This window comes from Halichoeres trimaculatus, unplaced genomic scaffold (genome assembly GCF_033239565.1).
Source record: "Halichoeres trimaculatus isolate MK-OKI-2021-1 unplaced genomic scaffold, fHalTri1.1 fHalTri1_scaffold_11, whole genome shotgun sequence".
NCBI classification, from domain to species: Eukaryota; Metazoa; Chordata; class Actinopteri; order Labriformes; family Labridae; genus Halichoeres; species Halichoeres trimaculatus.
In genome coordinates this window covers 6,625,646-6,650,689 of record NW_027437189.1, presented here as the reverse complement: position 1 = coordinate 6,650,689, position 25,044 = coordinate 6,625,646, and the positions used below count along the sequence as shown (strand labels likewise).

The 25,044-nt window shown below is 40.5% G+C and overlaps 1 protein-coding gene across 1 annotated transcript in view; it reads right to left on the bottom strand.

Moving 5' to 3' along the window:
• Positions 1-25,044, bottom strand: part of LOC141799949 (plexin-A2-like) — a 308,159-nt gene that overhangs the window by 87,421 nt on the left and 195,694 nt on the right. Inside the window, exons 13-14 of the mRNA XM_074682379.1 lie at positions 7,036-7,187; positions 998-1,115 (exon numbers count right to left, since the gene is read on the bottom strand). Coding sequence (XP_074538480.1) covers positions 998-1,115; positions 7,036-7,187 — 270 coding nt within the window. The remainder of the gene's footprint in view (positions 1-997; positions 1,116-7,035; positions 7,188-25,044) is intronic.

The following is a 25,044-nucleotide window of genomic DNA, read 5'->3' as shown; positions in this document are numbered from 1 at the left end:
AAATGATGGAGACGGGGGAAATATGTGTGAATCTGAGAAAAGAAGGGGGAGATGATGTTTACCTGCAGTGCTTTTTCTCTTTTTTTCCTTTTTACACGTTAGCTTTTTGTTTGTTCTTTAATTTGTTTGCTGATGTTGTCTTTCTCCCAAACATCCAGTCTCGTTTGATTTGCAATTCTCTTTTCAGTGTATGGGCTCCTGCTTACAGAATCCTAACACCTAAAAAAGCTCTTAATTAGACCGAAACACAAATATCTCTGGGACATGTTGGAATGCTTTCCATCCACTGATCAATAGTTTACCTCTAGAGAAGAGTTGATGATTTGCAACGTATTTCTATCAACCAGAGTTTGGTTTTTAAGTTGGGATAAAACCTGCAGTTGCCGCCAAAGTGCTCTGTGAGTTTGAAACGCAGCTGTAAAATGAGTAAAGACTCTTTCAACTTCAACTCCAGCCTTTGCAAAAATTGCATCCCAATTAGTGCGGAGGATGTTACACACTGTAAACACTTAAAAATGTTTGAGTTAACTTAAACATCCAGAGCTTCTTTTCTGTCTGTCACCTACTTTAGAAATTGCTCCCTTAGCGCCTATTTTGGCTACTAAAATATGGTGGAACGTCCCTTTAATGCAGCTAGGCTCAAGAGTGGTACAAAAAAAAATCTGTTTATTTGTAAAGCAGAATATTTACTGAGGTTTTATTAATGCGGCCTCCTCTTAACGACGGTAAACAGAATCTGTAATCAGCGCAGCGCAGATATCATTAACAAAGACCCGTTGAAAACATTGTGCTGCTAATGAAGGAAGGTTACGAATGTAAGCAGCCACAGAGCTGCTCAATTACTGAAGACTGGCATCATCATAGCCTGCAGCACATAAACAGTTTTTTCCTGCAATAAAAGTATAAATCACTTTAAAGTGGATTAGCATTTTTGGATCTCTCAAATGTGGGGATTTGCATTTGGATACAGAGGCGTGTGTTGAAGTTGCAGACGTACCACGAATGAGTAGAGCTGTGAGGAGCGAGTTTTGAGCTCGGGTCTGCACTCGCCGACACACAGCTGGACTGGTCCAGGTCTGCTGTCAACAGAAGCTGGATCCATCTCGCACACAATCCTAAAAGACAGAGGGGAGGAATGGTTAGAAAATTGAAAGTGTGTGAAAGCAAACATGAAAAATTTGGCTTAAAGGGTAAAACATGTTTAAGATATCAAGGCTGAATGTCGACATGAAACCCTTAGGACGCTTGATGGGATAAGCGGTATATGGGAGAGATGGATGCAGGAAAGCTGAATGTCTTTTTAAAAAACCTTCACAAACAGAGTAAAAATGGATGATGGATATCAAGTTTGGAAAACAAAGACCAAAAACTGAATCAGTGACTGATGTTCAAATCATTGCAGCTGGAATAACAAGAGGAAGCAGACCTGCCTTAAAAAAATACTGTTTATAAATGAATTGCTCACTGAGAGGCAAGTTAAAAAACTACACCAAACTTATTTGTTAGCATTTAAATCTGATGCTAAATGAAGCCTCTGTAGTGAAAGTTATTGCATGCTAACAATTCTAACACTAAAGACCTATTTATGCCCAACGTTGAAAACTGAGCCTTCTGTCTATGCACTGTGTTTATTGCGTCTGTATTCCTGCACATTCCCATAAGGCTTAGGTATATGGGACAAGTAGAGCAGTACTATGGGAAACCGTGGGGGCAGTGTTGCCAATACTGCCCAATATGTAGCTCTGGTGCAACACAAAGAAGAAATAACAACGGTAACTTTTGAAGAAAAACTGTGCAAGATGGTCTAGACACTAAATAGACAGATGCAACAAAACAGCTGGGAGGAGACTGGAAAGAAATTAAATATCAGTTGGTTGATACCAAAGGTACGGGTGGGAAAAAACATCCAACATCGATATATTGTTTATGAACTGGATCAGAAAAGAGTTACCATTTTTCTCCAGCAGAGGGTAAAATTTTTCTCTCTGACTCATGTGATGTGCATTTTTTGGGGGAAATACGTCTCCTGATAGAGTCTGTAGACATTATCATCTAACTTTTTCACATGGTCTGGTGTTAAAAAAGCAAACTAAAAATCCTAAATATCAAAGAATCGCAGTTTAAATCGAATCGGCAAACCAAAAATTGTAATAAAGTTGAGTTGCAAGAATAGTATCGTCCCAGCTTTATATGGAAGTAAGTAACGGTAACATCGTTTGAAAAGGATGTATACATGTTTGTTTGTAAATGGATGTTGAAATGACTTTTAATGTAAACTGCAAGACTACTGCTGCTGCTTTCATTCAGATCTCGAGTGTGCTGTGTAAAAACAAGGACGGGAAAACAAGCCAAAACTCATGACAGAATGATAGGCCCGTAGCACCACATTATGTAATAATGCCCCAATACGTAATAATGTAATAAATTTTCACTTCATTTTGTAATAACGCCTCATTTTGTAATAATCTGCCACAATTTACAACAAAATTCTCGAACACGATATGTAACAAACTTTGCTGCATTATGAAATAAGTTCTTACATATTGCATCATTTATTACACAATGCGGGTTTCCGCATGTAACAAGTAAGAACTTATTAAATAATGCGACAAAGTTAATTACATATCCCGTTCAAGAATTTTATTACAAAATGCGGCTTTATTACAGAATGAAATGAAAATGTATTACATTATTACAAGGCATTATTACATAATGTGGCGTTAAAAGGCCAAAACTAGAAAATAAAAAACAGTCACATCCAGGCACTCTAAATTGTGACAGGTGACTTATTTTGAGATGGTGTCTCAAAAGAAAAAAAGGTAAGTAAAAAAAAAAGTAAAAATTACTTTAAATAACAGTAAGTTAGTGGCTTCTGTGTTCACTACTTTAACTGTACTTTCACAATATTTTACTGTCAGTATTTCACAGTTTTGGACAATCTGCCATTTTAGATGGTTTAAAATCATGAGACACCCCGAAGCGCAGAGCAGTATAAGTAATTAGCTGTGTTATCAGAAAGCCTGGATACAATATAAAATGACAAGTTCCCAGCACTTGGTACTCTAAAGTCATATATCATATCACAATCTAAACCTCAGCATCACAGTTAAAACCTGTGAAATGACAAAACAATATGTTACTCTGATGTATCACAGTTAAATACTGTAAAAATCACATTTCCTACTTCTAAATTTACTTATAATTTGTTAAAATCATTAACCTGCTGCATGAGACTCAGTTAAAATGTTAGCTGATATAAGGGTTTTCACACTTTAAGGCAACTTCGCCCTCAGAAGTCTGATTGTTTGAATACTTGAGCGAAGTTGTGTGAAAGTAATCAAAACACTTCTGCACTCAATATTGATTTATGCTCCACTCTAAATGCAATCTTCTTTTGTTGTCTCACTCATTTCATTACCTGACACATCCACGCATCGACCACCCCTCCCTTTTTCTATCGCTCCCTTTCTCCAAAGCAACCAGTCCTCCTCTCCTCCTCGCTCCACCTGAGTGACATAAATCTCCCACCAACCGCCGATGCCACGCGCCAAGCTGTGCCAGCGCGCTACGAGGAATGTAAATCACATCACGGCGATCCATACAGCTTTATCATACCATGTGATCGGGTGTCACCGTGCGCTGCAGGTGACTAGATCAAATGATATAATAAAACGAGGACTTGTATTGATCGGCGGTGCCAGGGAGTAATAAAGTACAAGAGGCAATCACGGTGTGGAAAGAGAGATGGAATATGTGGTGAGGCAGATGGCAGGGGCAGACGGGAGCAGAGCAGACGTATTATTTCTCCAGCGCTGATCGTCTGAATTACAACAAATGACTGTGGGAGCTTTGTTGGGTGAACTATGAGAAAGCGAGAGGCTGAAGGAGGATTTACTCTCTGACAGAGCTGGTATTTTCTTCTTACAGGGCCTAAAAGAAACTTCCCTTCACTTTTTCACCTGAAGGTCTTTTCTTTTTTTCTTCCTGAAGACGTTGATTTTTATGGGAATGGTTTTGACTTCTCAAACAATGAGCAACAGTTGAAGCTTTCTGGTCTCTCATAACAGTCCTAGTCTTTCTTAAATCTGTAGAGACCGTATTCTCACTAATGAGCTCTCAATTTGGCGACTAAGGAAAATACCGCAGGATGGTAAAAGAAGTTGAAAATATACTTCAAGAGTGCTGAAAAGCACAAAAATTGGAGCTCTTTCTTCAAAGCAGGAGTGGCTTTCACACACTGCTCTGAAGTACTGACATAAAAGGAACATAAATATGTATGTTTTTCTCTTTCTTAGGGATGATATAGTCGAGTCCAGCTCGAGGAGTCACTGCAGTAAGACTCAAAACAAACAGAAACAGGCATGCATATAGAAGCTGGGGCAATAAGTTGAGGATAATGTATAGTTAGCAGATAGTTAGGGCTGCAATGACGAATCGATATGATTGATAAAATTCAATTAGTAAAAGCGTAAACAACATTTTTCCATAAATGATGCACTGAGCTGCACCATTACTGTGTCAGTTTGTCTCAAGGGGCAACATCTGGTCAGAAAAAAGGAAGCCCATGGGGAAGTGCTAAAAGTCGCTGTTCGTCGAGAATCCTTTTGAGGCTGGCTGCAAAAAGACCAGAAGTCACGTACACACCCAGCCATAAAAACAGACTTTTACGGCATTAAAAGCATATTTACAGCCTGGTTCAAATAACAGCTTGTGTCTAAAACGCTGATTTCACTATCAGCACACACTGTACAGTGAGTGAACTTTTTTCTGTCTCTGCAGTTTAGAAGTTATTAGGATCGTTTGATTTTCCAATCAGAGGCACAGCTCAGGTCACATGACCGCCGGTCGCCCTGTAGCTGCTCGAAGAAAAACTAATAGCCAGCGTCATAGCGAATGTGGGAGTGTCCGCAGATTGGCTTCATTTCACGGTTTCAGACGTTGTGGACGGTTCATCCATGTTTTATACAGTCTATGGTTTGTCTTAAGTTAATTTGGCTTTTTACTTTTTGTCGGATTATTTAGCGGTTGACAACTAGCTGAAGGTGCAGTACCGCCACCTACTGGACTGGAGTGTATATTACCAGGGCTGCGGGGCTGTATGCGTCACATGTAAACAGATCAGCATGAAGAAGGAGAAGGTGAGCCGGCAGGTGAGGGAAACAAGTAAACACAGGAATAATTGCAGAAACTCCAGAGTTTGGGAGTATTTCACGCTGAGTCAAAGCTCACAGCATGTTAATTGACAAAAATGACATGGCATGGAATGGCAGTACGACTGCAATGATCCAGCGCTAAAAGCCCAAACATGCTGGATTCATCGATGACGAGCCAGGAGCTCAACAGCGAGGTGAGGAGCTACAAAACTCCACATACACTCCTTTATATGTTGTGAAATGCATGGTATGTCTTTTAGGACTTGTTTTGTCTTTTTATTAAACCGTCACCCTGTTTGAAAATCACAAGGAGTTCATTAAAGTAATGTTAGCATCAGCGTTAGCTGCTACAGATAGTAGTAGGGCAAAGGGGGGGGGAACTATTTGGCCTGCAGGTGAAAGAATGGGGACAAATTATTATTTATTTGCCTTTTTGGCTCACTAAGTCATTCATGTTTTCCTGATTTATCGATTAATCCTTAGTATGATCGTCAGAGTAATCGATTACTAAAATGATCATTAGTTGCAGCCCTACAGTTAGTTCTGGGATACAGAAGCCAAACAGGGAGAATCACAGGTGAAAGGTGTTTTTTTTTACTCAGCCTGCTCTATTTTTTACATTCAGTTAAAATGAATTCCCTAGCTTGTCCTCCATTTGGATTAAAGTGGTGTCAGATCAGCGCGCTGCTGACAAATTGTCCCCCACAGCCAAGTGGCACATAGTGAATTTTAATTACAGCTGGCCATTAAAGAGCTGAGAACACAGTGATACTGTACTCTACATCATCTACACCACAAAGGGAAGTTAGAAACACCCTGATTTCATTTTAAATATATTAATACAAAGCAGAGGTGTGAGGACATGTATGTGTGAGACGTATGTACGGTAACAGAGTTGAAGTATGTGTGTGTTACAGTAATGCTGCACTGCTGAGCTGTTCTCTTTCTGAGGGCAGAAGTAGGCCAAGGAAAGAATTAGGGTTAAAGGCTCCTCTGAGAGCCATGACTGTGATAGCCTGTGTGTGTGAGTGTGTGTAGGACTGTATGTGTGTCAGCGTGCTGCTATACGTTGAAAACTCCAGTCAGAGGCGGGAGGAGAATTTCACACCAACTAAAAGATTATTTCCAAGCATTTGTCACATATGAAAAGCTCTCAGATATCACTGTATATTCTATAGGAACACTTAAGGTCTGTGAGACTGTGAATTACATTCACATTGGCTATTTTAAAATGGATGTTATATACATTTCTGCTTTAAGCGTACTGATTTTCATGGTAGATTTGACCCACAGTATCTGCAATGAGGCTCGATAGGATTGAGCTCTCACATAAAGAAATACATTTCCTCTAAAACAAAGCTCAGGATAATCCTAATCCAATTCACACAGATCTAAACGCCATTCCTGCTTTTTCTCACAAGTTCTCCATCACCTTTAGATTAAGGTTAAACAACGATAAAACACTCTCCCCCGCTCCTTGCACGTCTGCGTGTCTACAGCCGAGGGGGAGACGGGTAAGCAGTGAAGCTGAGGCAACGTTTCATTAGTTCAGGGTGAGCGGGACAGGCTTTAACGTGATGTATGCACAGCATGGGACAATTAGGGAGGTAAACAGGAGTAAACACACACAGCTGTTATGGGATTGTTGCAGACTGGATGAGCTATGGAGGGAGGAGTGGGTGAGTGGGCTGCAGGGGGAGAGTGGGAGTGTCAGGGCAAGACTGTGTGGACCTGCTCCAGTCTTCATTAAAGAGGAAAAAGCAGCTTTTTGTCACATTGTACATGTATTGATCAGTGTTTGGTCGCTGTTATACTCCATACACAATCAGCAGGATGCACAGACACTGATGGGAATAACTTCACAAGCACTGGATTGACTTACTGTTCAGCGATGATGTAACCATCCTCCACAGGGGTGCATCTCACTCCTGCCACTTCCACATTCCCCACCATGTCCGAGAAGGCCAGACCCAGGTTTGTGCCGTGGATGGTCACACGGGTTCCTCCCTCTGGTGGTCCAGCAACTGGGGTCACCTACAGGACACAATAAAAACATTTTGTCTTGAAAGAAATGCTGCATTAACGATAGAGCTTCACTGTCATTGAATTTTAATTCTAGCCAGGTCAGAGGCACAAACACTATGGCTGCCTAAATGTTAACTCTTTACCCGGAGCCAGAGCAGACCTTCTATGTGTGACCTAGGCTAACTTAACATAAAATGACAAAACAAACGTATAGATAATATTTCTTGCATAACATTCTTGAATAATAAAAATCATTATGACACTTTTTCCATGAAGTCTAGTTACCTAGTCTGTTTGCTGTGAGTATTGCAAAAAATGGACATCCAAATAACACATATCCAAAAAAAACCTACCCCAAATAGAGGTATGAAAAATAAATCGATACCGCAGTACATCACGATACTTTGACCTGTGATAAAATACCAGTATTTCAGCTCTAAATATTGATATTTTTGTTAAAATAAAAATTCAAATCCTAGCTCAGTTGGAAGTAGAGCCCGACCGATACGGGATTTTTGGGGCCGATGCCGATACCGATGCTGGGGGCAAAAAAAAAGCTGATATCCAATATATCGACCGATGTCCGATATACAGGCTGATATATATATAAAAAATCATTGATATACACAGGATATATACTGTATATGAACACAAATCCTTTTAACACAAGCTGTAAACACAATAATAAATAAAGAAGTCAAACTTCAAACACAGTAAGTAGAAAAAAATTAAAAATGTAAACACACAATGAGCAACCTAAACAACATTTAAACGTCGTATTATAGTCTTACATTAGATACTGGCGGATGTGTGAAATAACAGTATCATTTATCTCTGTTTATCTCTCAAAAAAGCAACTAACATGACGTTGAAAGGCTGTATTTTAGTCTTACATTACATCATGGTGGACGGAGGGGGTGGGCAGTGTGCAGCCCAACACACAGACACAGAGGAGCGGGAGTGACAGAATCTCCGCGGAGCAAATTTTTTTATAATCGGCTACATTTTGGCCGATGTTGATTAATCGGTGACAGGCATAATTGGCCCAACCGATTAATCGGTCGGGCTCTAGTTGGAAGTACAATACGTCTTCTGCACCTCCACTGTGGTGAATGGTGCTGAAGAGCTACTCCACTGTTTGTTTGCAGTAAACTGTTTAATAAATATAATCTCAAAGTATGTTCAAAATATTTTATTCTTAAACTTGATGATGTGGATTTTGATGCCGTAAACATCAATGTTTTCTCTCTATTCTTGGGTCAGTTAGTTTGAAATAATTTTAAGTTTATTTTTCACAGTGTAGTAGACTAAGAAAATAACAATCATAGCCATGTTTTGTGTAATATCAGATTTTTATGAGTAACGTTAGTTTAATTGACAAACTTGTTGCAATTTATTTTTTCAGGTTAAGTGTATGAATGAAACTCTGCATCTGACTTTCATTATAAAATCAAAAAGTTGTTTTCAATCAAATAGTTACTTTTGTAGAATATTGCAGTATATCACAATATTGTGATACTGTGGTATTATTTTATGAGGTTCTTGCCAATACTCACTCCTTATTCCAAACTATCAATATTTGTTTCTGCTAGTATGGCTGAAAGATTTTAAGAAAAGATTGAATTGCGATTTTTCTGGCAGATATTGTGATTTCAATTCGATTCACGATTTTCTTCAAATCAAGCTTTGGGATATTCACATGTAGGGCTGAATGATTTTAGGAAAAGGTCTAATTTTTCTGGCAGATATTGCAATTCACGTTTTTTTAATCATCAATAGTGATGATAAATCTGTTTTCATCAACTTCTACTCCTAAACAGAGGCTTTGTGTTGTTGACCTGCTTACCAGCACTTTAAACATATAAATTGTCTACAAATTTGTAAAACAGAATGTGTATAATACTTGACACAAGGGATCCTGAGTCAGTCAGGAGCGCTGGAAAAAATTGCTGCTTTGGCAATCTCAAAATTGCATTGTCTAAAATTGCGATTTCGATCTGAAAACGATAAATTGTTCAGCCCTATCTGCTAGTATGATAACTCTTCTACAATATTTGCTTAGAATACACAAACGTCCCATAAAATGTCCCCTTTGTTGATCCCAAAACCTGGACCACAATGACGTTCATTATGTGTTTCATTATTTTCCATTCCTCATTTATCCCAGAGAGGGGTTTCAGGTTTTTCCCTGATTTGAAACATGCCACTCTAACACACACACACACACTCATACAGGCCAAAATACACACAAACCTGCATGGAAAGGACTTATAGACTGTGTTGATTTAGCTCTTTCTTTAAACTTCTGTGCTGTGCCACATTCACCACATTCATACAATGACATCAATGACCGTCAAAGCACTAATCAGTATTACCCATTTTACACCAATGTCATTACGTGTCCAGCCCAAGGACACTCAAGCATGTAAACAGGAGCCTGGGATCAAACCCAGATGATCGATTCACTGAGCCACAGCCACCCTGTCAAGCCAACTTTCCAAACTTGATCACTCACCCTCTGTTTTTCCCGCCCTCTAAGCTGAGCTACCTCCACCCCTTGAATTTACCTGTTTAAGGCTGATAACTGACCTGTAATATTTGCTTCTGGATAAACTGGTCTAATCTCACTTAAACCATGTTGTTCTCTTCAGTTCTGCACCTGTTTTGTAATCATATGAGTACAGGTTTTCACGGATGCTCAAGGGTAAATATGCTCTTACGGTCCAGGTGGCTGTAAAAGCAATTAAAAGCCCTCCTACGCCTGCTTTCCCTGAATGTCAGAACATGCTATGAGTCATTGTGCCGAGAGCATCGCTCTCGAAGCACAACTGCAGATAAAGTTTGGTTATTTCCCACGTTAACCACACTTTCAAACTTTTTTTCTTCATAACTCCTTTAACTGTTAAATGTTAAAGAGGATAAAGGTATCTTCGTGATTAAAAAATGTTGGAGGGATTATTAACATTCTGGATCAATCTGGTCACACTCCACTGCTGTGGCCATGGATAATAAACCTAACAAGGGGCCATATTAATGCTCAGTGCAGACCCCCTACTCATAAAGTACAATATGGCTGCCCAGCATGACCTTGGCACAGGGTGGCACGCTGCCTTCTGTGCCGCAGAGCCCTGTTGAGGCTCTGACCTGGCCTCCGTCCAGCTCTTAAACACAAGAGGAGAAGAGGAGGAGGAGGGAGGGAGGAGTGAGGGCACAGAGGAAGGAGAAGAAGAGAGGTAGACCGAGCAGACAGTGCTGTTTTTGGAAGTCAAAGGAGACAGAGGAGAGTAAGAAAGAAGAGGGCGGTGGGGAGGAGGTGACTGTCACTTTGCTGTGTGTGGCTGCTAGCGCTGGGTAAACAATCAATATGCCATTACTGGCCATGCAAGCAGACGGGGAAAACAAGTTGTGCCCGCTTACTGAGCTGCAGAGCTCCACGTGACGGGGACCCTAGTCTCTCTGTGCACCCTCCTTTCCCCTCCCTGACACCCACCAGGGCATTGTGGCCTCCCTGTGGGACACCGGCATTGTAATCTAGATTCAGTGGACATTAATTGCTCTGGATGTAAAGTAAGTGTGTCACTGCGCCGCCTGAGGGGTCTGAATACATGAATCTTTTAGCACTGCTTGGGCATGCAGGGTATAGAGGGGGGAAAAACATAATGGCTAAATATATCCATGTCAGGCGATGGCAGCAGCTATTCGAGTAGACTTAGAGATGGTTACGTAAGCAATGAGAGGGCCTGAGAGGGAGAGGAGGGCGGAGAGGGAATAGGAGACTAAAACACAGAGGAAGAAGAGGAAACGGAGAGGAAGAGACTTAAAGTAGGAAGAGGAAATGGGATGAGCAGAGCAGGGAACGCCGATGTCACTCCACGCACTCTGATCAGCCGTGATGGATGACAGGTGAGGCATGTACGGTGACAGGACCTGGACTCTACATCACAGATGGGGACGCTAAAAGCTTGGGAGACCTCCTCCGTCCAGCCCTTGAGGCTGAAATGGAGCCCTTCCCACGGTGGACTGAGCACAGGAAGACAGTCTAATCCATGCATGAAACCCATTTGACTGAGCTCCCCATTGGCAGATAGCGCCTTGATTCATCAGTGGATCATAGAAAAAGGAGCACTTCAAAGGCTCTGGTGTCTCCGGGCTGGGAGGCGTGAGAGAAGTGCTGCTCTGTGTCTGTGGTTCGTACACAGACAGAGGAACTATGAATGACCCTACTCTTCATGAGCCTGTGATCGACTGTTGACCAGAACTTCTTGTCCTTTCAGATTGGGGGGAAGCCAATGCAAAACATTTAGCTCAGTTTGTTGTGTAGCAACACAACCTTTGAAGTCGGTGTAAAAAAAAACAATGAGGAAACTTTGAGAAAAACTAGAAAACTTAGACGGCAGGGACATGAAACGACAACGATAACAACACAAGGAAAGGAAAGATAAATCCACCTGAAAAAAAATGCCTCGAAACAGAAATATTTGATTCATTAAGAAGATGAATCTGGCATATGAGGAATAAAGTGACAAACGAAAGACGACCTCATCAAATCCTGGGAACTTAAATCTCAAGCAGAACCCTTCAGCTCCTGGCACACCTTCTAGACCAATGTTTCTTCTTTGCGTCATTTTAGCATTTGGAGTGAATAATAACTTTGTATGGCTCATTTGTTGGTCATGGACATCAAACTGGTTTTGTCTTCAGTGATATTTTTACCACGTTTGCCCCTGTGTTTGTCTGGAGATCCTACATGTAACCATGGCTGCATTGTTAACATGTTAAATTAGCTGTTGGCAGCCTGTAGCATGTCAATGCTAATGGGTGCAAGGCCTGATGTTTCCCCACAAGGTGAGGAGAAGGAGGTGAGGATGACGTGCTGGTTTTCAGGTGTAAGCTAAGAAGTGATGACATGGACCTGTCCTTCCATCCATCGTTATTTGGAACGTAAGATCTATCTCCAATAAGATTGACAAGCTAGCTGTGCCAACCCAGCAACAGAAGGAATACCGGGAGGTAGAGTAGCATCATGCTATTCACGGAGGTGGAAGCTGGCTGACGGAGAATGATGGACAAGCTGTCATCATCTATTTTCTTATGCACCTTTTTGCACTTTCTTAACACTTTCTTACCTTTTGTTTTTCTTGATTGCTGCTGTTACTCCTCCTGAATTTCCCCTCAGGGATAAAGTATTTTCTATTCTTCTCTATTCCTTGACGCCACGTCCTCCTTTTATCATCTCGTCTTTTAGTTTTCATTTTTTTACACCAATACAAACAACATGATAAACAACGTCATTGTGACACTTCACTCATTTAATTAATTTTTCTCTTTTTCGGTGACACTGTCACAGCTGCTCCACTCCAACTTCTAATTCTTCCTATTTCTCTCTCTGTCTTTACTTTGTTTGGTTTAATCTTTTTGTTTCAGCCAATATTCAAACTTAGAAATCAGCTATACAACCTAAACATGAGTCATCGATGTGTCTACTTTCCAAATAAGAATTCTTCTAAATAAAACTATGAATCTGTTGAACATCCGTGCATCTTATCACATCGATTTAATGCTGGCAAGCTACTTCCCAACTGCTGATTCAGAAAGGAGTTTTTTTTTATTGGGCAGAAGAAGTCAAGGATTTGTTTTCATGGTCAAACATGAAGGAAAATGTCAGCAGTGTGGGAGTATTACATCGTCTCTGAGAAATATCACGGACGTGTAGTTGCGTAAGATGTGTTCCAGTCACGTATCAAAGGGGACTGAAGTGTATGAAATAACCCAAGTTCTACAAAAAATGAACACTTGGACATTTTACTACTCTGACAGACAGCAGGTTTGAGAAGAAGTTGCTCGACATGTATTAGATTTTCTAGTTTGACTTATGTTCGACCTGTTATTAAAGCGGAACGGGGCTTTGAAGACAATACTGCTACCATCCACTAGGGGAAACTTTGAGTCCTAACTCAAGGGATCCTTCAAAGGCAGCTGAGAAATGTTGCTGCAGATGATACAACAGTAGCATCCTTCATGGCACAGCATATCCCATAATTCTTTGCTTACCAGTTAGAAAAAGAGTTGTCATGTCTCATCTGATATGTAAAGTTCACCTTTTTGTTTCATCAGTTTTATCTTTCTTGTTTATCTTGTCAGGTTTTGTTTTTCAGTCATGTCGTTCCTTCCGTTTCAGGTCACATAATGTCATATTTTTATGATATTAGTTACAGAGTTAATTTTTGCATCTTTTTCTTCCAGCTTGACCTTGATTTTTTGAGTTTTTGGTTGTCCAGTTTTTGACAGCCAAGATGTCATTTTGTGTTTATTATTTTGTTGAGCAAAATAACAGAAGCTGTTTTCGGAAGTCCTTCATCTGGGTCTGCTCTGCCAGAATCCTTGTCAAAAACTGTAATTTACTGTCATACCGTACAAATGTTATGAAAAAGAAATGCATTGGTTTTCAAGATTATTTCTGAAATGTTTGGATAGTTTTCTTATTCACATGACGCTAGCGGTGCCATGTGGTTAGCCATTGCTGGGCCACAGGATTGGCATGGAGCGATGCCAATGTTATGATAGTAGCAGCTAATGACTTAAACTGAGAATCCTCAGTAGATGAAACCATCTCAATTCAGTTTGTCTTTTAGGGTCTACTCCGACTACGGTGGCTGGGTCCTCCAAAGTCTACAACCCACTGATCGGGCCACAACTTACAAGCTACTTGCGTGCAGTAACTTCAGTTTTGTATGGCTGTTTTGGGAGCTTCCTGCACTTCTATACATTACATGGAATGCCAAAGCATGACAATGGGAGAGCACACTTCCTGTCTCTTTTGTTGTGCCTTGAGAGGACAAGACCAACAACCAAAACACCATCGCAAGGAATGTTGGTCTTTTGGGTACAGGAAGTTCTAGATGTAAAATGGTGAACTGTTCATTTTCTGCTGTGCTGCTACTATTGTTGTTGTTTCTGCTGTTGCTATGGATACTGAAGAAGAAGTGGAAGTGTGCGTCGAGATGTTGTCCGTGTGTCTCTGTTCTGATCAGGATACCATGTTAACAGGAATAACCCTGTTTGCTCACTCGTGTTAAAGAGTTATTTTGAGTGTTACAGAACCTGAATATTGGCTGCATGTAAACGTAGCCAGTGATGAAACATGTGCTTCCAGTAAAATGAGATGCAGCATAAAAGGAGGAGCCGGGCTGGAAGTAGGTTTACAACTTGGGTGGCAGGGAAAAGCTGCTTGCAGTCATGAAAGTTGTCCTTTTGTCCATGATTGTATAAAATTTACATAAAGCTCAGATATTTCCCGGACAAGATCCTGTATGTCAGTATATTTCTCCCCCCATTGTCTCGTCTACTTAACACTACATGACACATCCTCCCCCTCTCAAGCTTCACTTGACATGCAAGCACATTTTGCTGCTCTTCTTCACCACCCCGAGGTCCCACCCAGTACCCGGGCTGTGCTCCTTGTGTAATCCCCTTAGGAGCATCTTTGGTGTCGTCACACTGTCAATCCAGGATGATCCCCAACAAACAGACAGTCATCTTGCACAGCATGCCCTTTGCTTCCATTCCTGCACTTCCTACCCTTCCTAGAGCATCATCTTTCTTCCAGAGTCCGAAGCTCTAAATTCTTAGCTAGAAAAAGGGGCTGATGTGGTCTGAATGGTGATCAGAGAAAAGTCATTTTTTAGGGGGAGCTTACCTGCTAATTCAGAGAAAAAGGGAAAGATGTTACAGTCAAAGAGAAATGGTCATACTGCAACCAGCCTGGGGTTGTGTAGTCGGTGTTGTGTCGACTCGCTTGGCTGAAGTAATGGCCGGAAAAGTTGTGCTGATGCAGCCGAGGCTAAATTCCATCCTGCAGAGAGCTGCACACAGCCCGAGGGCTATGCAAGCCTAGCATGTCACCATAACTGCAGCAGCTGACCATGCTGAATGGCTTTCTGCAAGACATTCAAACTAACATTTAATCACTACTGTTAGAAAGCCCAGCGTCAGCATTTAACTGTAAATGCTTTATTATTAACCTTTAGAACGGACGTTTATTGCAGCAGGATTTTTATCTCCTCCGAGCGTTCAGAGATTTAGAATTCCACGACATGACAGAGGATGATTTTCTATTCTTTCTGGATATTTTGCTTTCTAACTGATACAGGCCTTATTAGAATTTAAGAGCTTGGAGCTAATCTCTTTGTCTTTGGAGTCTGCTCACACTAATTTGAGCATGTCACATTTAATTGTGAGGAGCATTTAATGGGCTTGATAAAAAGCCCACTGATCACTTGCTCCCAGAACAAACTGCATCCTAAATACTTTATGGGCTCTTTAATGTCTCGTATCCAGCCAAAGAGATACGGGTTAGTGATGAAGAGGAGTTTTCTTAGTGTGTAAAGAGGAGAAAACAGGAAGAAAGATGTTTAGAGGGGGATTATGGTTGTGAAAAGTGGAGTTTTTTCCTCAGTGAGTTAAGTAATGCTGTGTTTTTGGAACAGCCAGAGAAAACCTCCCAAAAGATTAACTTAATGAAGATACAGATCACAATGTCAGTATTAACTGTGTTTAATGAAGTTAGCTGCTTTTGTACTCTGCAAAACATCACTGTATCTGTATCTGTGTCAGCATCTTTCACATGAACTGTCAGAACAAACATCTTTGATCTTTTAGCCTTCACTTAAAAACGGTAACTGCACTATCCTGACGTCATTTCACAGAGTGACGTCAAATGCTTAATGTGCTGAAACCTTATTAAAGCAAAAATTTAAGAAGTGTAACTAGATGCAAATGATTCTGGGTGTTGGGAAAATCATGCCGAAAGCGAAGCTCCAACCACTGATGATGGAAAATGAATCAAATGCAGAAGTGGTGAAAATTGTACTTCCTCAGTTTTCCATCAAAGGCTGTTTCCTGTCGTCAAGGAAACCCCCTGGAGCTAAAATCACCATTCTCTAGAGCAGAAACGAGTGTGTACAAAAGAAAAGTACAACAAAAAAGCCAAAGTGTTGGTGTTGTAACACATAAAAGCGCTGTCAGGACTATCTGTTTGGCACTAACTGCAGTGGCACCTTTGGCCGAAGTGTTTTTCGAGGATAAAGACTTAGTTTCCCACGGGCGCCATCGCTTACAGTTACCTGGTCAGCTCACTTCTCATTGCTAAACTCAGCTGATGCAGTGTCACCAAGACGACTCAGTCTACATGGCATAAATGAACTCGTGTTTTCTTGGGAAAGTCGGAGAGATACAGAGAAAAATAATTTAGGAATAAACAATTTTGGCGCTGATCATCTCATCTTCTTAAACTTTGGCTTTTGCCTGATTGGCAGACTTTTGATTCTTCTACTCTGATTTGAGGGGAAAAAACTCAAGGGACAACAAAATCTACTTCTTTATATAGAGAAATATCAAAATGAACAACAATCTGAGATCTAATCAAAATTGTCCCACCGAGTTAGATGAGCCAGACTTTTGACCTAGGGTTGGCAAAACTCCTATTCTGCAAGTGCTCTTTAAATTACCGTAACTCCTCAACAATTTGGGCAAGCATAAAAATTCCAACTGCTCAAATTTTTAATCACAGGCAACAACTGAGCTGCCGTCCTAATTACTGTAACTCTTCAACTATTTAGGTTAGCTGAAAAAATGCAAAGAGTTCCAGGAAGAGAAGATGAGCAGGGCATGATCTTTAAATCTCTTGTGGTCAGAATACCAAAAATGGTCCAGGTGGCTTGGATGATACTTGGGGGATGAATGGTTATGTAGGTTTTTAAGACATGATCAGTTGGATTTTAAACCAATCTTTCATACTTTAACTTGGAAGATGAGAGCATCCCAAGCTGTTATAATCCTGTGTATTCAGGGTAAAACAAGAGATGCTTGATCAAAGCACTAAAAATAGAACAATGCTTCTTCCAGCCTGTTGTGACCTCGTCCAATTAGATCATGAAAGTCACGTACAGCCTCTGAAAATACAAAAACACAACCATAGTACAACAGGGCTAGGCGCCGCCCCGTTGTGGGAGCTCTCTCTGCCTCTCATCATTACTTTGTTTGGCTCATTTGTTGGTCATGGACACCGAACTGGTTTTGTCTTCAGTGATATTTTTACTACTTCTTCTCCTGTTTGTCTGGAGATCCTACATATAACCATGACCGCATTGTTTACAAGTGAAATCAGCTGTTAGCAGCCTGTAGCATGTCAATGCTAATGGGTGCAAGGCCTGATGTTTCCCCACAAGGTGAGGAAAAGGAGGTGAGGATGACGTGCTGGTTCTCAGGTGTGAGCTAAGAAGTGATGACATCAACCTGTCCTCCCATCCATCGTGATTGGGAACGTAAGATCTATCTCCAATAAGATGAGCAAGCTAGCCATGCTAACCCAGCAACAGGGGGACTACCAGAGGGCAGAGTAGCATCATGCTATACATAGACATGGCTAATGGAGCTAACACTGGACATGAATGCTTCTTGATTGCAACTCCTGAATTTCCCCTCTGGGATGAATTAACTATTTTCTATCCTATTCTGTTCAATAGTAAAGGATTTTGTGCTGGATAATCAAGTTATAATGCAGCCATGGCCTTACCCTGCCTCTGTGCCAGTGGTTACCTCAAATATTTGGATCAGAGTCAAAGTTCTGCTCTGTGTGTGAGCTATGTTGTCATTTTACACCGTGCTGTCTGCCTGAATACTCTCTCCACTGTGCTGCATCTCCTTCTGCCTCAGCTGGTGTAATGAAGGGAAGCACTCATACAGTACAGTGCAGCAGCTCTCTCAGGGTTACAGCAGCGAGCAGTTGTAGTGTGATACTGACTGACAGGCCCATCATCCCTTTGGTGCTCAAAATATCAACAATAAGCCCGCAAACACTGAGCGAGACAGAAAATAATCCTACATTTTTTTCTGTCCTTAGGCAACAGCTGGATGTTTATATTCTCTGTCACTGGGAGGCAGGGAAGCCTCTTTGCTGTTCTGTAAACTAATACAGGCGCCGTGGCCAAAGCCTATTGAGGAGACGCCTTTCATATGCCCGTCCAACTCCCAGCCTCATTTGATGCCGTTCCCTGTGCTGTTAGCAGGGGCTTACATCTCTTCAATATTAATGGCCCGTGGTGGGAGGCACCGTGGCACTTAATAGAAGCATTAATTATTCAAAAGGCCTATCTGGTGGTAGGCACATCTACTAATGTGCTAGTATGTATACAAATCAGCTCATGATGGGGGCTTTGGTGCATACAATCACAACCAAATTTATTAATAAATTCAGCCCACCAGGGGCATGTCTGCTCCTTAAAGAAACTGTAATCACAGAGAGATGAAGGCAGGGGGGCAGGCAGGGCGCGGCACGAGCCAACAGACAACGGCTCCACCGCCACTGACGACGACGGCGGGGGGAAATATTTGTGCGTCTGAAGTGCATGTAAAATCATCTCAATTAAAGCAGGGCTGATTTTTAGCCTCCAACAGCTGCAAACAGAGGGGGCTCCGTTTCTTTCTCCTCTTTCCTTCTGCCACCCCTTCTCCCCACCTTTTCACGGTTCACTTCCTCCTCCGTGTCCTTTGTTCTCTCTGTTGCCTCACCTCACCTCTTTCACACACCCGTTACTCTCATTCATGACAGAAAGACTCACCCTTGAAACACTTCAACTATAAGGAGCTCCCTGCAACTTAAAACATGCGAGATCAATGTTAAAACCACCCGGATCATGAAGTTTCTCTAGCTCACAATTCGAGGCTCTGCAGCTTCTACACACGGACAAAATAAAATGTTTTCCCCTTCAATACATGATTGATTCCTGCTGCATTTCTGACCAAGAGCAAGTCTTCCAGCACTTACTATGATTCAGACAAACTGACACATAAATCTGATGTTCTCTGGAGTTATTTGGGATAGTTGAATTGTTGTAGCGCTCCTGGAAATATCTTGAGGTGATGGAGTTGGAATCGATAAACCTTCAGACAATTGGATGGATTCATAATTCAAGGTGTTCACCTAAAGCTGCTCATTGTATGAGTTTACTTTTCTTTGCATTGTTAACTTAAAGTTTTACTCAACTTGATCCAACAGAAGTTCTCTACCCTGAAAAAGCATTCCCTAAAACTTTCTATGAATGTTAAATATCTCATATTCCAGCTTCAGTCTGACAGTAAAACAAGGCAAAGTTATCACTGACCACTGGCTGCAGGGGAAGACACAAAAAGTAGGCAGCTACATCCAGAGGCTACATCATTTTAGATGACTCATTAGTCTAACAAATTAATATTTTGTAATTAAGGGTCCAAAATCGGAGTATTTTGATTTTGGAAAGGAAGTTAAAGTTATATGTTGGTTGTTTCAGACTGAACTGACGTATAACCAATTGACTAAAGCAATACACAACCAGCATGAGGAGGATAAGCCACAAGGAAGACTAAAAGCTGGTGGTGCTAGCTCTGCTAACCTTAAACATCTCACCTTTAAACCAATCAGCTAAGTTGAAAAATGGGCAAATAAGTCACTCTAACTTGCATAATCATTCCCATAGGCTCTTTGAGGACTATCTGAGAAAGAAGTGTCAAGAAGACAGTCTTGCCATGGTGTGCATTTTTTTTGGAAGCAAATGCATGGATCTTGTTTCAAGTATCACTTTTCTTTGTTAAAGAAAACTTTTCCAAGGATGCAAAGTAAAAAAAGGGATATTTTTATTTGTAGTTACTATTGTTTAAACATGACCACAAGCAAACTTTAGAAAACTCAGTTTGTAGTGTAGTTGACTACTAGGGATGGGTTCTTTTCAGGACCGGTACCAAGCAATCAGTGATGGTACTCAACGGTACCAATTTTCGGCACTTTCACACTAGTTTATGTGCTAAAAAATATAAATTTGTTTGATGATAAAGTATACATTTTTTCAAGTTTACATTTTTATTCTTCAGTATATATAATTCTGCAATGCTGTGTTTATGACCAGCATGGAAAATCGCTGACTCTCCCACTTTCACAGACACAAGGATGCATTTAGGTACCAAAACATGGTACCTTATGATTTTTTTTGTGAATTGGTACCCCCTACTTTTCACAGAATTCAGTCGGTACCTTAAAAAACTCTAATCCAGTATTTTATACCATGGACAGAGCATGTGAGCAGAGTGGAGCGGTGAGAATTTCCCCTCCTCATTGCCAGCCTCTGTTGCTTTCTACTCAAAGTCCGGCCATGCTGCTCCGCTCAACCAAGATAGCATCTCCACTTCACGCTCGCTCAACAAAAATATGTGTCTGCACAATTTACTTGACTTTATTTGAAGCCTTAGAAATAGGTGGAAGGTCATACAATATTTGTGCCCGGATACTGTACTTTAATAGATTGAGCAGGATGGCGCTCCGCTCCATCACCCCATTCATAAATAAAAAAAACAACTGGCCCTCTTTTCAAAATTCTGCCACTCCCTTCCTCGATTATGAAAAGGTGAATATATAAAAGAGAGGCTTTTCCAAGGTCACTTATGAAGTTCTCATGGGGCCTTTACATTTTCTGGTGTGGTAGCAAAACAATTAATATTGCTCTTTTTGTTGCACACAAATGAGAAAAGTTTCAAATAATTGAACCGTCGGATGACTTCAACAGTCAGAGGAGAAATGAGCTAAAGCAAGCAAGAAAAAGTCCAATACTTCTGAGCTGCTCGATAAGTGACTGGACCACAGCACCTGGCTCATGAATTTAACAGAAATAAAAAAGTCAGCATTTTGCTAACTTTGTAGTTTATCAAAGTTTTGCATTTCCCACAAGTTCAGCACTAACAAAACCCTCTCCTTCCATCCTTAAAGAGTCCAAGATGCCTCAGTAACCACATATAGTGATAACAGCACTAATGAAAACACAGAGAGGGACGAGGTACGCCCCACCATGTGCCAGCGAGCATGTGCCGCAGAATGACAAACTGAGAGCATAATGGAGTTACACAAGAGCATAACTTAATACTCTGAGATGAGTCAGAGATAGTGGCACAGAAAGAGAGAAGGATGAAGCATTCCTCCGTCTCTTTCCCCCTTATCTGCATACAGTACAGCAAATCAATTAACCAAGTCGTTAACTTCACTTTTTAATTGGCTGGAGTTACATGTGAGCGCGTGTTGGAGGAATACGAAGGCAAACCAATCGATGCCGGAGGTAGAAGGAGGTCTGGTGGGTTAACCACAGCGCACTGGTGCGTTACCGAAACTAATTAAATAGTCGGTCCTCAAAGCTTGTCTCCCCTGTGACAGCATAACCCTGTGGAGGGGGGTGAGGAGGTGACCTGAGCGAGCAGAGGTCTACTTATAGGGAAACAAACAAGCACTTCCAGGGTATGACCCGCTGGTGCTCACCTGGAGGACATCCAACCAATGAGAGCAGCTTTAAAAGATGGTGGGGGTATGAACAACAACAAATTCAAAATGTATTATATTAGGGCTGTCAGATTAAAATTAATCTAATTAATTACAAGATTCTTGATGAATTAATCGAATTAATCGCATTTTAATCTCATATCTGTTTAAAGCCACCAAATAAAAAAATTTAATTCTGGGACTTTACAAAATTGTAGTGCATGACTAATCAAATGAGTACATAAAGAAGAGAAGATCTGTACTGGCCAATATTAAAATGTCTAAAGACGACAATTTGATTGCCACTGTTCACTGCATATATAGAAGTAAATTGTGTTTTTCAGCAAGGGGACGCAGGGTTTTGCGGAGCTTGTCAATCAAAATCATGCTCATAAACTACTGTGGGTGAGAGCAGTGCGCATTTTGGATGAGAGCTCAGCATGGATATGAGGAGAAGATGTGAGATGACAGAGACAAAGCGAGACGCTGCAAGTTGGAAAAGTTCAGGCAGCTCACGCTCCAACTGAGGATGTGTCACGGTAGTTCAGAGAGAAAGAGCAGCGTGATCGTGAGAAAAGATGACGGAGATCATGGAGAGGATCAAAGGATGGAGCGCTCAAGATGAACACGATCAAAAAAAGTATGTTTTGTCTGTTTTTTTGGATCAAAAACTCTTCTTAGGCAGTTTTGGTGTTTACATAGTCATAGAAAACAATATCATTTGAGTCTTGAACGATTGTTCAAGTTGCTCTGAAAATGTCTGGCAGCTAATAAATCTATCTTGCGTTAATTTTAATAACACATTAATTTGCAATGTATTTAGCCCTAATTACAATTTTAACATATTTTGAGTGTAACCATCCTTTAATCTTTGTTACTTTCAAAGGAAGGAAGTGGGCTCAAAAGAAGACTATCCCATTAAAATGTATGGAATCACCGTACCTGAAGAAGGGAAAGCAAATGTCAAGGAGAGAGTGTGTGTGTGTGAGGGTGTTTGCCCTCAGAGAAACCCTGAAGGTAAAAAGATCTCACATAAATTTGCACATGTGAGCAGAACACATACAGTCATACAGCGCAGCTACATACTAAACCTTAAACAAAACACAGTCGCATGTGCTCTTTGTTTTCAACAAACACTCAAAGGAGGGAAAAAACTGAGCCAGGGAGACATCAAACAGTTACTAATCTGCAGGCTTTAGGTGGGCCCAGCACCCTGGGGAGCCTCTCTGAGGCTCATTCCAATTCTCCTTGGGTCCAGACAGAGTAGAAAAGCTGCTTCTCATGCTTTACCTCTCAATGACATCTCATTGTCATGAATCCAGGATGTCTCTGAAGTACTCTGCTGTTATTAGAACAAGTATTGCATAACTGTTTGGAAAAAAAAAAAGGTTCGTTTCGTGATCATGTAATCTGGGTTTATGAAGCTGATGCTTTAGAGAATACAAAGTGAGTCTTTCATTATGTAAGAGCATCAACGCTGTGACTGATGGTAATGTGAAATGCATTGTATAAAAATACTTTAATGTCACCTTGGAGGTAAAGACTCTGTTAAGTTATTAGTAGTATTCATTTGCTTGTGTTAAAAAAACAAGCTTCTAAAAATCTGCTGTGAAATTGGAGCTGTAAGCTGAGAGACGGAGAGAAAAGGAGATCAGGGTCAAGAGTTCTCAGTTGTGAATAGAGAGAGCAGAGTTAAAGTCTGTTGTTTTTTAGCATGAATGTACAAACAAAACACATCAAACTCATGTGGTATGATTCAAAACAAAGCTTATGTTCTGCAGCTACCAAAGGGGGCGGAGCCTAATCATTAGCAGGACCCCATGCTGCTGCATTTTTCTCTGAAGACCAGTGAAACTGAAAGTTTTGTTGTTGAAACATCAGTTATAATTGAAAGGTTTTCTGTTAACGAAATGTTCTCTTTGTTTTGTGTTTGTGTTTTTTGGTCTTTTTTTCTAACAATATCTTTCGAGATGTGCTGTATTTATTTGTCACATCTTTTATTCCTACTTTTCCTTTGGTGTCTCACCATTTCAGTTTTGTTAATATTTTGATATTGTTGGGTTCCCTGCAAACAAGATGATAAATCTGAAGGGGTCTTTTTTAGAAATGAATTTCCATGAAACGAGGAGCATGCAGTTTGTTTATTGCTAATATATTTGAATGAAGCTTCTATTAATATAGTTTGAAGTGTATGAATTTCAGTATTTTTTATATGAAAGATTTATTAAATGTTTGTTTTCTGTGAGGATGTGATCATTTCAGTTTAACCAAACTTGATTTTAAATTTCTATATATTTTTTCCTGATTTCTTACAGCAAAGCAGGAAGGTACTTATAGATAACTCAAAATGTTTTGAGAGATTTAAGAAAATACTTTCTTCAAGTATAAAAAAATGACTCAAATGTGACTCAAATTAACTTTTTTTTTTTTCCTCAAAAGACTGAGACTAAATCCAAAGTGTCGGCCTAAATGAACACTGGCTAAGTTTACATGTAGTCAGTAACCCTTTCAAATTCGAAATACTAGCAATAACCTGGTTGTGCACCAATAACCCTTTTCAAAAACCCCAAACTAACCCCTGGGTTACTCTTTTTCTGAAGTGAACATTTAGTCATGTATACGCATATTGGGATATCCCCATCAAAAGGAAAATTAATTTGTGTTCGGTTTGCAAGGAATCTTGGGTTGTGTCCGAAATCATTCACTCATTCCCTACTCCCTACTCACTATATAGTGAATTAGATGTGGTGGACTATATAGTTCACTACATCAGCTGAATTAAAACAAAATTTCAGACACTACTCACTCACCAGCCGCTGACAGTGACTGAATTACTCTCCTGTCCCTCACGGACGGCTGGGGATTTACAGTTATAACTTTTCTCCAACACTGCAAAGCGGTGTTTATTTCAGTGATAACTAATGTTGTACTTAGCGTATTTCCCAAAATAGCCAAATATAATATAATAATTTATTACACATAGTTCATAAAATTAATAAGCCATATATTTGCACAGCAACTTATGCTGTGTTTGAGAATTACAAGGTCAAGTGAATGCATCACTCGCGATGAACGCTTTAGCAGCTAACGTCCGTGTTGTTTGTTTCTCAGCACAAAGTTGCGAGACGCTCTCATCCAAAAGTTAAACAGAGAGCTAAGTGTTATTCTCTGACAGTTTTTAATGTTGTTTCATGTTATCAGTAATCAGGTAATCAGCCATTCCTTCTGTTTGAAACACAATGCATGATGGTATATATTGCTAATATAGTGAGCATCGCTAATACACTACTTTTCAAAATGCATTGTGGGATACATTGAGTGGACTATATAGTGAATGACCATGCTCACTCAGATTTCAGACAGCACTACAAAATGGCCTATTCACCAAATAGAGAACTATATAGTGAATGGGGAGTGATTTCAGACACAGCTTTTGAGTACAGGAAGTCCATCGCGCTGCTGTTGTTGTTGCTGCTGTTGCTATGGATACAGTAGGAAGAAGTGGAAATGGTGCACATTGCCTCATGATGTTCT